The sequence below is a fragment of the Silurus aristotelis genome (assembly GCF_946808225.1).
Source record: "Silurus aristotelis genome assembly, chromosome: 25".
Classification (NCBI taxonomy): Eukaryota; Metazoa; Chordata; class Actinopteri; order Siluriformes; family Siluridae; genus Silurus; species Silurus aristotelis.
In genome coordinates this window covers 1,342,513-1,355,012 of record NC_139598.1, presented here as the reverse complement: position 1 = coordinate 1,355,012, position 12,500 = coordinate 1,342,513, and the positions used below count along the sequence as shown (strand labels likewise).

The window sequence follows — 12,500 nt, the reverse complement described above, 5'->3', positions numbered from 1 at the left end:
GTGTCTTAACCTTTGTGGTAACTGTTTGTAGAAGAACCACATACTGTATGGTGGAAAAGTCAGGTGTCCAAATCTACTGTCCAAAATTTCTACAGTAATGTGGTTTATTTACCGCAATTACACAAAAAACACAATTAAGAGACTTTAGCGCAACTAAAAATGCTGTGTGGGAAGAACCTCGAGGCGAAAGAGGACGACGCAAAGTGACGAGACGTTCACAGTTTCGGTACAAACTTAAGGTAGTTCCGGAGGTTTAACCGATTAATTATAGAACTACAGGTTTAACAACAAAGCACTCCGGCTGCGACTTTGGTGTCTGTCTGCCCCGAGGCGTCTGTCTGCGCTGAGGCCGAGGCGTCTGTCTGCATCGTGGCGTCTGTCTGCGCCGAGGCGTCTGCGCTGAGGCAGGCGGCTACGCTACGTTGAGTATTCTAAGCGAGTATGTGATGGTAGTTAAACGGCTGCTGTATGAGATTAATAAGAGTCTGTTGACTTGTCAGGAAGATTAAAAAGATTACAAACACATACGCTGCTGCCTCTTGACCGCACAAAGGACCATTTTCTTGTCACTGAAGCAGATAAGGAGGTGATTTCTTTTACAGCTCGAGTTCAAAGAGAAAGAAATCGTTGCTTTTGTTAAGAATTGTAGACTTTGTTTTATACATTAGAGAGCAGATATGCTGTGGTAGGCCATCAGGGTCAGACACGAACACACTTCTGGCCTTAACCTTTTTTATACTTATGTTATACTGTATAATACAAGTATAAAGCATAACATTAATATAAAAAAGGTTAAGGCCAGAAGTGTGTTCGTTTCTGACCCTGATGGCCTACCACAGCATACATTCTATTTCTATTTACATGTTGAAGTCGTAAAAAGCATTTCACTACAAGGACACTACATATCTATCTATCTATCTATCTATCTATCTATCTATCTATCTATCTATCTATCTATCTATCTATCTATCTATCTATCCATCCATCCATCCATCCATCCATCCATCCATCCATCCATCCATCCATCCATCCATCCATCCATCCATCCATCCCAAAGCTCCAGCATTCAAAGACGTCTAATAAAAATGTGTCTACAATTTTCGGGGAAACCACGGTCGGGTGTCCGCATACTTTTGGCTGAACTGTGTGTGTTTTTGGATCTTGATAGTTTGATTTATTCGCTACACTGTATTTTTTTTTCTCCCCACTTCTAAATCTTAGACTTTACTTTTTTTCTTTGTATGAGTCTGTATCTCATTGTTCAGACTCGAGAAGCTTTTCTTCTTCCTCATATCGATCGTCTCGGCCCCCCGCGGATTTATGAGCTCGTCTCGGAGGTCGTCTCTCCAGTCAAGACGTTACGCACAAAGCTTTAAAGATATTTACCGTGTTCCCAGTTCTGATCGTTTCTATAGTAACGGCTCGTTCGCAGGATTGTTGATGTGGTGAAGTTTCCAGTAATGAGAATAAATGATGTAATATTTATGGAAGGAGTCTTCAGTTCCAGCACCTTTACATTTTTCTAAAAAAAAGATCTTATATTCTTATTTACATAATTAATTGCCTTTTAAGTTGGGCTTTTATTTTGTCTTTCACTCTGTCTCTGTCCTTATGTCTCTCTGTCTTTCTGTTTCTCTGTGTCTCCGTCTCTCTGTATCTCTGTGTCTTTGTATCGCTGTGTCTCTGTCTCTTTGTGTCTCTGTTTTTCTGTGTCTCCGTCACTCTGTGTCTCTGTCAGTCTGTGTTTCTGTCTCTTTGTTTCTGTGTCTTCGTCTCTCTGGTCCGATGTGTCTCTGTCTCTTTATGTCTCCGTCTCTCTGTGTCTCCATCTTTTTGTGTCACTCTGTCTCTGTCTCTCTGTGTCTTTCTGTCTGTCCGTGCCTGCAGATGTTAAATGCTAATGTATCCGTGATAACGCAGAGATAAAAGAGGAAATGAAAGACGGTGGTGGCACCTAAAAATAGGGCTGCTCTATATTCCTGCTGACAAGCAATTACTCATGAGTGAGCACTTCTTAAGCTGAGCTGTATCACACACACACACACACACACACACACACACACACACACACACACACACACACACACAAACACATCCCACTGTGACGAGCCAATTTAGTAAAATACTTATATTACACTCCATTTTCAGTTTTGGAGTGTGTTTTCTTCTGATTGTGATTGTTAGAATCTGTACAGTTCAGGAGACGAATGTGTACAAAATGAGAGAGTCTGTTAGATTAGTGGGCGTGGCTTTGTGATCATTCAGCCTTTTATTGAGATCAGATGATTTCTTACATCTGATCCCAATAAAATGCTGAATGATCACAAAGATAGATAGATAGATAGATAGATAGATAGATAGATAGATAGATAGATAGATAGATAGATAGATAGATAGATAGATAGATAGATAGATAGATAGATAGATAGATAGATAGATATCTATCTATCTATCTATCTATCTATCTATCTATCTATCTATCTATCTATCTATCTATCTATCTATCTATCTATCTATCTATAGTAACTTCTCTAGACAGACAGACAAACAGACAGTCTTTCTGTCTGTCTGTCTGTCTATTTATCTTTCTAACTCCCTCCCTGTCTATCTGTCTAGATAATATTGAATCATATCTACTACCCTGTTCTTTGGCTCTGATATAATACACACTGGAGTATATTAGCATTAGCAGTGTTCCACATTTGGAGTGCAGTAATGGATGTTTATACAGTCTGTATTTATCTCGCTATTTTTGACAGATCTGTTCTTACCAGAATTCTGCCGAGGTTTCTTTCTCTCTCTCTCTCTCTCTCTCTCTCTCTCTCTCTCTCTCTCTCTCTCTCTCTCTCCTCAACCTTGTCATTCTGTGTGCTCAATTCCTGTCCATTTCCTCCATCCTCCTCCTCTGCCTCAATCCAGACCTAATCCACCAGATCTGTGAGCATCTCCTGACCTTTGTGTTTTGTCCCTCCTCTCCTGCCCTAGCCCCGTCCTCCCCCGGTGTCGACTCTGCCCCCCTGCAGAGAACCGCCAGCCAGAATGCGTCTGGAACATTCCCGCGTGGAGGCTACGCCAGCTACGTGGAGCCGTACCGCACGCTGCAGTACTGCTCATCTGTGGAGTCTCCCTACAGCAAGTCGGGCCCCGCTCTTCCTCCAGAGGGTCCCCTGGCACGCTCGCCATCCATCGACAGCATCCAGAAGGACCCCAGGTAAGACTTTGCTGTCCCGAGCTCAACTTGCCTTCCCGGTGTTTGCAGTGTTGACGTTTTGGAGAGAATCGATCGCATCTCGGCAGGTTGAGAGGAGCGCTGGGAGGAGCGCTGAGAGGAGGGTTAAAAGGAGTGTTGGGTGAAGTGCTGGGAGGAGCACTAGGAGGAGTGTTGGGAGGAGCGCTGAGAGGAGCGCTGGGAGGAGTGTTAGGAGGAGGGTTAAGAGGAGTGTTGGGTAAAGTGCTGGGGGGAGCACTGGGAGGATTGTTGGGTGAAGCGTTGGGTAAAGCGCTGGGAGGAGCTCTGAGAGGAGCGCTGAGAGAAGCGATGGGAGGAGTGTTGGGACGAGCGCTGGGAGAAGCAAAGGGAGGAGCGCTGGGAGGAGTGTTAGGAGGAGGGTTAAGAAGAGTGTTGGGTAAAGCGCTGGGGGGAGCACTGGGAGAATTGTTGGGTGAAGTGCTGGGAGGAGCTCTGAGAGGAGCGCTGAGAGAAGCGATGGGAGGAGTGTTGGGACGAGTGCTGGGAGGAGCGATGAGAGGAGTGCTGAGAGGAGTGTTGGGATGACGAACAGCTTTTTGAAGGATGTTGAGGTTTTATCAATACAAGGGTTTTTTTAATACAAGGGTTTTTGTGCTTTAGGATGTGCTTCAAGTCATGAGATGTTGAATGTGGATGAATTTATAATCTCTATTTTTTCTAAATATAAGATTATTAAAACCCAATAATCAGCCTTTTTTACACTTTGTTCTTTCTTATTTAATTGATTAGCAAAAACCACCAGACTCATCCAAGCTAGATCTCAAGAAGCTCATCATACAGTATATTTGATTGAATGTAGTCTCAAATTAAGGACAAAATAATGGAATGGACTAAATTTCCACCTATTACAGAACCAGAATCGATTTCAAATCAGGTTTATTGTGTTGACACACACAAGGAAATTTGGTTCCAGCTCTTGGTGACTCTCAAAAGTACAGACATAAATAACAACACTATACATTCATCTAATAGACAAGACTATAGAGATTTGGATTGCTTTCCAGGCCTCCTCACCTCACCTACATCAGTACCTGACTTTACTAACACACACCTTTGAGCTTCAATGAATCTCCAAAGAATCTGTACAAAATCTAGTGAAACAGTGAATGTGAATTGAATGTGGAACAGGATGCTCAAAATTCATTCATCAAGAGATACTTTCATGCACTTTATTTCACATTAATGAACCCAAAACATTTTACTTCACCAAATGTATTTATTGACCTTTTAATAGCTGTCTTTCTTGAAAGCAAACTCATCGCAGCTGCAGCGGGGTTTTAATTGGTGTTTCCTTGTTGGTGTTCGGGGGTCCATTTGAAGTGTGCACCACAATGGCACAGACGCCGTCTTCGCTCGGAGCTAATTAGCATTGCTGAGTCGTGATCAGTGCAGGTGTTGGTGAAGGCGAGGCTGGACGGATGAAGGCCGGAGCAGCGAGCGAAGCATAATGATGTCTGAGTCTGTGATCTGATTACTCAATGCTGGTCTTTGTAGAACATTTCAAATGAGCTCTGCTGAAATTCACACAGCGAAACCGTTACGCTCTGGTGGCTAGCAGAGATCTTTGCTCGATTTTTTGAAAAAAAAAAATGTTTTTACTTTCTTTTTTTTAGATGTAGTTAAAAAATGTGGCATAGTGATGAAATGAGTATTGATCAGTGTCTTGTAGGTGCAATACTATTTAAATAAAATCTATTGACGTGTTCAAGTTCAAGCTACATACATTTTATTGAAAATTGTGAAAGCTATGTAAAACCTACAGAGTAGAAAAATAAGGAACAGAACAGGGATTTTATGGGATTTTAACTGATAACCTTCTGATCAGACATCCAACCTCTATGCTACCACTTTGCACATATTAGCATGTTATCGCTTATGTTATAGCAGCTGTAAATGCCCGTTCCCTTACCAGCTTATTAGGTGGCATCAAAATGTTTTCCCGCAGATCCGGTTGCTTTCTCTGAATGTCCTCTCTCAGACACCATAAAACCTGACAGTAGAACTTTCTATTGCCCTCATGGCACGCTGGCAGAGTTCTTGGCAAACGTGGTGTTCCTACTACTCCTGGGTCAGCGTCCTGGGGACAAACAATGGCAGTGATGTTCTGGATTGTTCTCCGATGATCATCATGTACAAGTTGCTGAAAAGTTTCTACGTTTTTTGCGGTTGATCTTGATGAAGGTCGTCTTCCAGTGATGTTCTTCCGCTCTTGAAACGCGTGTACCGCTCAAAACACCTCGAACGATTCGTCACAGCATCGCTGTAAATTTCACGTCTGTTCTTTGTTCTTACTTGCTGTACATGATGAAATTCGCGGACGTGGTAACGCACGTACACAGAAAGATGGACAGCAGTCACACTGACTTGTGAAGGTCGGTGCTCCCTGTGACTGTATGTGCAGCCTTGTGCTGCCATCTGTTGGCATGTTACAAAACTAGTTTTGAAACTTTTTAAAACCACCATGTATCTTCAGTAAGAAAAAAAAAGTGTCGTTATCAAGATTTCAACTTTACCTACAGCTTTTCCTCTGACACTGTAGACTCCTTTTTTAAATGTTACATAAACATCTCTGGCATCAAAATAAAAAGCCAAACAATGTTTATAATGATGATGGAATTACGTCTTGAAGCTTTTAATTCTTCTCGGACATCATCAGTCGTTCGTTCCCGGGATCCGAGTCCATTTCTCTATTCTCTCTATTGCGGTTCAAAGGGTTTTAAAAGCACTGATGGGACTCATTGAGACTGTAATGGAGCTGTGAGTGATCGTGTCAGTGGGAGGAGTCAGGGGTTTAAGGGTGGTGGTGGTGGTGGTGGTGTCAATGGTGTTGAGGGTGATGGTGGTGGTGGTGGTGGTGGTGCGGTGGCTGTAATGTGTCCACCACTTGCCTCTGAATGTGACACAAATGAGACCATTTTTAAAAACAACCTCTTTTTATTTCACCACCAAGTCGTTTGTTTCCTTCAACATGACGGTGTAAAGCAGCCGTAACGCTCTGATGACTGCAGTGCTGTTTCTCAGTTCTCCTGGAGTGAGAAAGGAAAAGCAACAAGGTAAAGAACGGCTTTTTCTCCTGACACAGCGTACTGGCAGTTCAGCGTTATTTATTTATTTATTTATTTATTTATTTATTTATTTATTTATTTACCCCCGTCAGGCCCCTTGGCAGATGTTTAGCGCTGAAGCACTTGTGAAGGTGTTGACTTTTTCAGACAGGTTTGTTCGGTCAGCGAGTGCCTTCAGGTGAGACGCTTAAGCGCGGTAGACTGACAAAGCGTGACATTTTTCTGACCTTTTCCCTTTGGCAAAGTGCAGGAAGTGTTGAGAGAGAGAGAGAGAGAGAGAGAGAGAGAGAGAGAGAGAGAGAGAGAGAGAGAGAGAGAGAGAAAAGAGCAGCGCGTACCACCATATTTTCTTTTTTTGGTATAAAACTCACAGAAAACTCGAACGTTTTTGTAAACAATGTTGCTTTTTGGATCTCAGAGTTTTGAGGGTCGTGTCAAGAAGATAGAATGCGATTCAGGTGAATCTGGTATCATCATCATTATCACCATCCTCATCATCATTATCACCACCATCATCATCATCATCATCATGGTCATCATCATCATCACCATCATCATCATTAGGTTTAGAGGGAACTCCCTGTTCTGGCATGAACCCGTTACAGATATCAGATTGCTGCATGAACAGAACTGAGAGACGCCTACAGCCTGATGTTCTCGGAGCACAGTGCGCACGTGCACGTGAGTGGGACTGGGGGAGTGAATGAAGACAGATGAAGGTGAATGAGTGGAGCAAATCGATCAGTGGAAAGAAAGAAAAAAATCATGGGGTTTCCTCCTGCAGATCCAGGCGCCGATCTCCCTGCTTTTCCGACCCTATCGATCTGAGCTGCTTTTAAACACACTCATTATCACTCAGGCTCCAGGCTGCTGTAACATCTGTTCAACATCCTTAATGGAGACACACACACACACACACACACACACACACACACACACACACACACACACACACATACAGTAAAACATGCTGATTCAAGGAAGTCCTCCATTCTCCTCAAACCAACATCAAGGCAACACCCAAGTTTGGAATTCTGAAACATTCATACTAGAAGAACGATTTCTGCAGAGTGAACATTGTGGGAAAAGGAGGCGTTTTTATAATTACAGCAGCAGCACTTAGATTCAAATCTGCACGATCCATACAGACATTCAGATCCATCATCAACATCACCAGCATCACCATCATCATCATCACCACCATCACCACCACCATCATTACCACCATCATCCTTACTATCATCACCATCACCATCATTATTATTATATCATCATCATCATCAATTGAATCACCACCACCTTCTTCATCATCATTATCACCACCACCATCTTTATTACCATCATCACCACCATCACCACCAACACCATCATCATCATCATTATTACTAACACCACCAACATTGCCATCTTCATCATGTGGTGAAAAAAGGGGGCGGGGCTTGCATTACTTCCTAATAGTAGACCTTTAAAAAAAAAAAAAGGGCGTGGTTGCTTGTTGCCAAGGCAGCTGAAGTCCAGTGGTGATGTAATTTTATTCCATTGTTCCAAAATGTTTTTATATACTGTGGTCAGTTTAAATTCTTGATTCTGATTGGTTGGACGGAAGGTGTGGGATTTCTCAGAGCATTGAACACACAGGTATCTGGGGTCAGTTTAATGTGTTTTGTAAAATAAATATACGAGATCTCATCCACATAATGTGAAAATCACGTACGTTCGTGGAATAAAATGTGGAAGTCAAATAAATCCTATTTTTACTCGCATATCAACAGTAGTGTATCAACAGAACGCACGTTTTTGTAGGCATTTTAGATAAATAAATTCGGAAATGTTTTTGGATGTTTGATTACAGGGTTGATTAGGATTCACTCTCAGCACTAGTAAAAGTTCACAGCTCATGGATTAGCCTGATTAGCATTTAGAGACTTGAAAAAAAAGGAAAGCCGAGCATCAATAAAACATCAGTACATCTTCAGCTACAGGTCACTGAGAGCGAACGCAGTATAATTACAGCCTGAAACATTGCACTGATGGAGCAAGGAACCAGGCTCGCTTTTCTCCTCCTGCTTTCTTCATTGTTCCACTTTTCTGTCTGTGGTTCCTTCAAGAGCTTTCAGAAGAACACCCACTGAACAAAACACCAAACATACAGAACACTGTAATTCACTGAAACCAACACCAACATGTTTGTTACCAGAGTAGATGTTTATTTGGTTCCTGCTGAAAGTTGGTACGAACAAGAACTAAAAATACTTCAAAATGCACAGACACTCATTTGGACAACAAACTGCACCTTCCTTCATTTGAACATTTTCTTCTCCAGTCCGTCAAATTCATCTTGTGCCTCGAAAATGTTCATCCAAACGCAAAACCTCCAATCATCTCAAAAAGGTCATTAGGAAAAGTGTATAATCGCTGCTTCACTCTGGATGGAACTGGATCACAATCCACTATTCACACCTGAACTCCATCCATCCAATCACAATCCACTATTCACACCTGAACTCCATCCAGCCAATCACAATCTACTATTCACACCTGAACTCCATCCAGCCAATCACAATCCACTCTTCACACCTGAACTCCTTCCAGCCAATCACAATCCACTATTCACACCTAAACTCCATCCAGCCAATCACAATCCACTATTCACACCTGAACTCCTTCCAGCCAATCACAATCCACTATTCACACCTAAACTCCATCCATCCAATCCACTATTCACACCTGAACTCCATCCAGCCAATCACAATCCACTATTCACACCTGAACTCCTTCCAGCCAATCACAATCCACTATTCACACCTGAACTCCTTCCAGCCAATCACAATCCACTATTCACACCTGATAAAGTAGTGCCAGATGATTACACTTATTTTAACAGGTGTGTTAGAAACTCTAAATTTACACCTGAACTTCCAGCCAATTACAATCCAGAATTTGACTGTCCATGGAAAATTTCTCAGGTAAATTTGATGCAATTTCCTTGTGAAGCATCTCGATGGTAAAAAAAAAAAAAAAAAAAACTGCATTTGCTTTTGAAGGTGTTTTTCATAAATTAAATGAAACTATAATGAAGTAAAAACCCAAGAACTGGTCAAAGACAAAAGAAATGGCTTTCTGCTGCCAGCTCGAAGGTCATGTGGGTGTAATTTGGAGTCTGTATGAGAAATGTCCTGTTACTTTAACAGCCCTGAATGCAGCGAAATGACGCATGGCCCTTACACGGCCCCAGCCTGCAGCGTTGCTACTTCCAGGTAAATTACCCTCCACTTATATTCCTCATCGCCTGCTTGTGGTAAAAAAAAAGTCCCTTAAAGGAAGAAAATGGATGAAACTCTGCACAGGATTTGACCCTTATTATCAGCAGACTTCAATTTGTCGGGCGTGCGGTCCTGGACAAACGTTCTGGACTTTGATAAATAGAGCGTACCGTGTGCACAGGGGAGGCCGAGACCGTTTTATTATGTCTTCCCTTTTGTATGCGGTATAATGAGGAGCAGAAACGTCTTGTGAGGTTCGAGACGGGTGCATTGTGATGTAACAGGGAGGTGGAGATGTTTTGGAAAGCGGGATGAGGTGTGATTTTTAAAGATTGAGTTGTCACGCTTTCCTGTAACAAACCCTGTTCCTGGCCGAAGTCGAAGTTTTTTGACCTGAGCTTCTCTCAGAACAGCAATCAAATTTATCACACTTTCCTAATGAAACCCTTAATACCACAGCCTGATTGATTTCTCAAATCTGATTGGTCGGAAAGTGTGGATTCATTTCCTGTGTCAGCAGCTTCAAATTGCAGGTTTATATTAAACTAACATTTGTGTGCTGCACCGTTCCTAGTCATAGAACTGGTGCTCACTGGCGCCCCCTGCCTCGCCACTGCCCTCTGCCATTTAAATTATTCTGCTTGACTTGAATTCAGACAATTTTGCAATGATTAATAAATGTGTTTATCCTTTTTCAACGGAGGGTTTTATGGAGTGCCCAAAAGGCTAAAAGTGGGGTAAAACTGTAACGTTATGACTGCTATAACATACGATTGTGTACAAGAGAACAAGAAATACAATGTTTCCCAGACATCCCATGACTTTTAATGTAACTATAAATGGATAAAATGTAACCCAATATAGTAATTATATAATTGTTTCACTGTTTCGTTGCAGTTTCGACTACAATATGCAACAAATGCAATCACGCTACACAAAATTTTGATTCTCGACTCTGATTGGCCAGAGGTTGTTGATTTGTTGTGAGCGGTTTTGAAACATATTAACCTTAACACTGGTACACTATCGGATTTCAAACCCACGTGTATTCGATGATGTGGTGGATGTTTTGAAGAAAGAGATGTTTCCAGTGCTAGAGGTAAATCTGTAGCATTATATTTCCCAGGTATGCTGTCAGAAAAACCCTATTATTGATTAGAGTTTATATAATAAGAGCTGCACAGTCAGCGTGTTTTATTCCATACATGATGGTCAGCAGCTAACGGGGCGGCCATGACTGATCACATGACTCTGGTAAACGACACGTGGTGGAACATCGACGAGGCAGAGAGGAGCCAGGGTACTCGAGGTTAATGCGTAGCTGCACGTGTCAGCTTTTTAAACTCATCCCACAGACTCCCCACACGGATTAGAGAAATGTGCCAGCTAAGCAAAATCACATCCTTCCCAGGCGTTTCTCTTCTCCTTCTCATCATCATCAAACCATCCTTTAGTGCAGTGAGAAAGAGAAAGACATCTCCATGACTCACATCTGCATCACATCACATCACATCACATCTCCACACATGTTCTGATGGTGACTTAACATCCACGTGCACCGTCACACACCTCAAACTGTGATTTCCAGACTCACTGGGGCACGGAGAAGATGAAACACGAGAGCAAAAAATTATTGTGTATATAAAGGAACAGAAAAGAAAAAAAAAGGTAGCAAACATGAAGAACTTCAGGGCTGGAACAGCGTTCCTCTTTTTCATTTCATTTTATTTGTACTGACGGTGTTGTTTTTGTTTTCATGGCAGTTTGTTGTGAGTGACCACCTTTCAGTCTCATCCCTCCATCATCTTCTGACCTTGTGTATATCTGAAGAGCCACTCAGTTATAATTTATAAATAATCTTTCTTTCTTTTTTCCTTCTTTCCTTTCTTTTCTTTTCTTTCCTTTTTTTTCCTTATTTAATTTTTTCTCTCTTCCTTTCATTTCCTTCCTTACTTTCTATTGTCCATCCTTTCCTTTATTTTTTCCTCCTTCCTTCCCTTTGTCCTTTTCCTTTTCTTCCTACTTTCCTTTCTTCCTTTCTTCCTTCCTTCCTTCATTCAGTCCTGCTATCTGTGATTTCCTTTCCTTTCCTTTCCTTTGCTTCCTTCATTACTTCCTTTCCTCCTTCTGTCATTTTTTCTTTTTCTTCCTTCTTTCCTTTCATTTCCTTTGTTTACTTTCATTTCCTTCCTTCCTTCCTTCCTTCCTTCCTTCCTTCCTTCCTTCCTTCCTTCCTTCCTTCCTTCCTTCCTTCCTTCTCATGCTTTATCTCTGAGCTTCTTGTAAACGGGAGATTTTGGTCAGTTTGTAAATTCACTGCTGCTGTTGTATTTTTTTTATTCGACTCGATTTTCTCGTTTAAGCCGAAATAAATCCGTTCGCATCCTGGAACACAGTGACGAGGTGTTTTTACACTAAACGGCCCGTTTATCAGGTGAAAAGATTTGTGTGTGTGTGTGTGTGTGCGTGCGTGTGTGTGTGTGTGCGTGCGTGTGTGTGTGTGTGTGTGTGTGTGTGTGTGTGTGTGTGTGTGTGTGTGTGTGTTTTAAAACCCTGCATCGTTCACTTGCTGTGAAACGTTTTCCAGGAGGAAGCCACTTACGCAGGAATGACTCATGTTTTTCATTTGGTGTGTGTGTGTGTGTGTGTGTGTGTGTGTGTGTGTGTGTGTGTGTGTGTGTGTGTGTGTGTGTGTGTGTGTGTGTGTGTGTGTGTGTGTGTTGGAGTAGAGGATAATGGAATAAAAATGCTGTAAATGCTGACAGTTTGTCCTGTAATTGTGTTTGGACCACAGAAGGTGTTGATTTGGTTTCTGAAGCTGCTTCTTGGACTGAAGCAAAGCTGCGAACGGCACGTTATATTAATGACCAATGTGCGCTTTCCTGTACGTTACCGTTTCTATGGCAACAGCAACAGCTCTTT

General features: G+C 42.0%; 1 protein-coding gene across 5 annotated transcripts in view; it reads left to right on the top strand.

The window, feature by feature from the left end:
* Nucleotides 1-12,500, top strand: part of ctnnd2a (catenin (cadherin-associated protein), delta 2a) — a 217,204-nt gene that overhangs the window by 121,364 nt on the left and 83,340 nt on the right. For all 5 annotated transcript variants that reach the window (XM_083529368.1, XM_083529370.1, XM_083529369.1 and 2 more), the window contains one exon: nt 2,986-3,211. In XM_083529368.1, the coding sequence (XP_083385494.1) occupies nt 2,986-3,211 (226 nt within the window). The remainder of the gene's footprint in view (nt 1-2,985; nt 3,212-12,500) is intronic.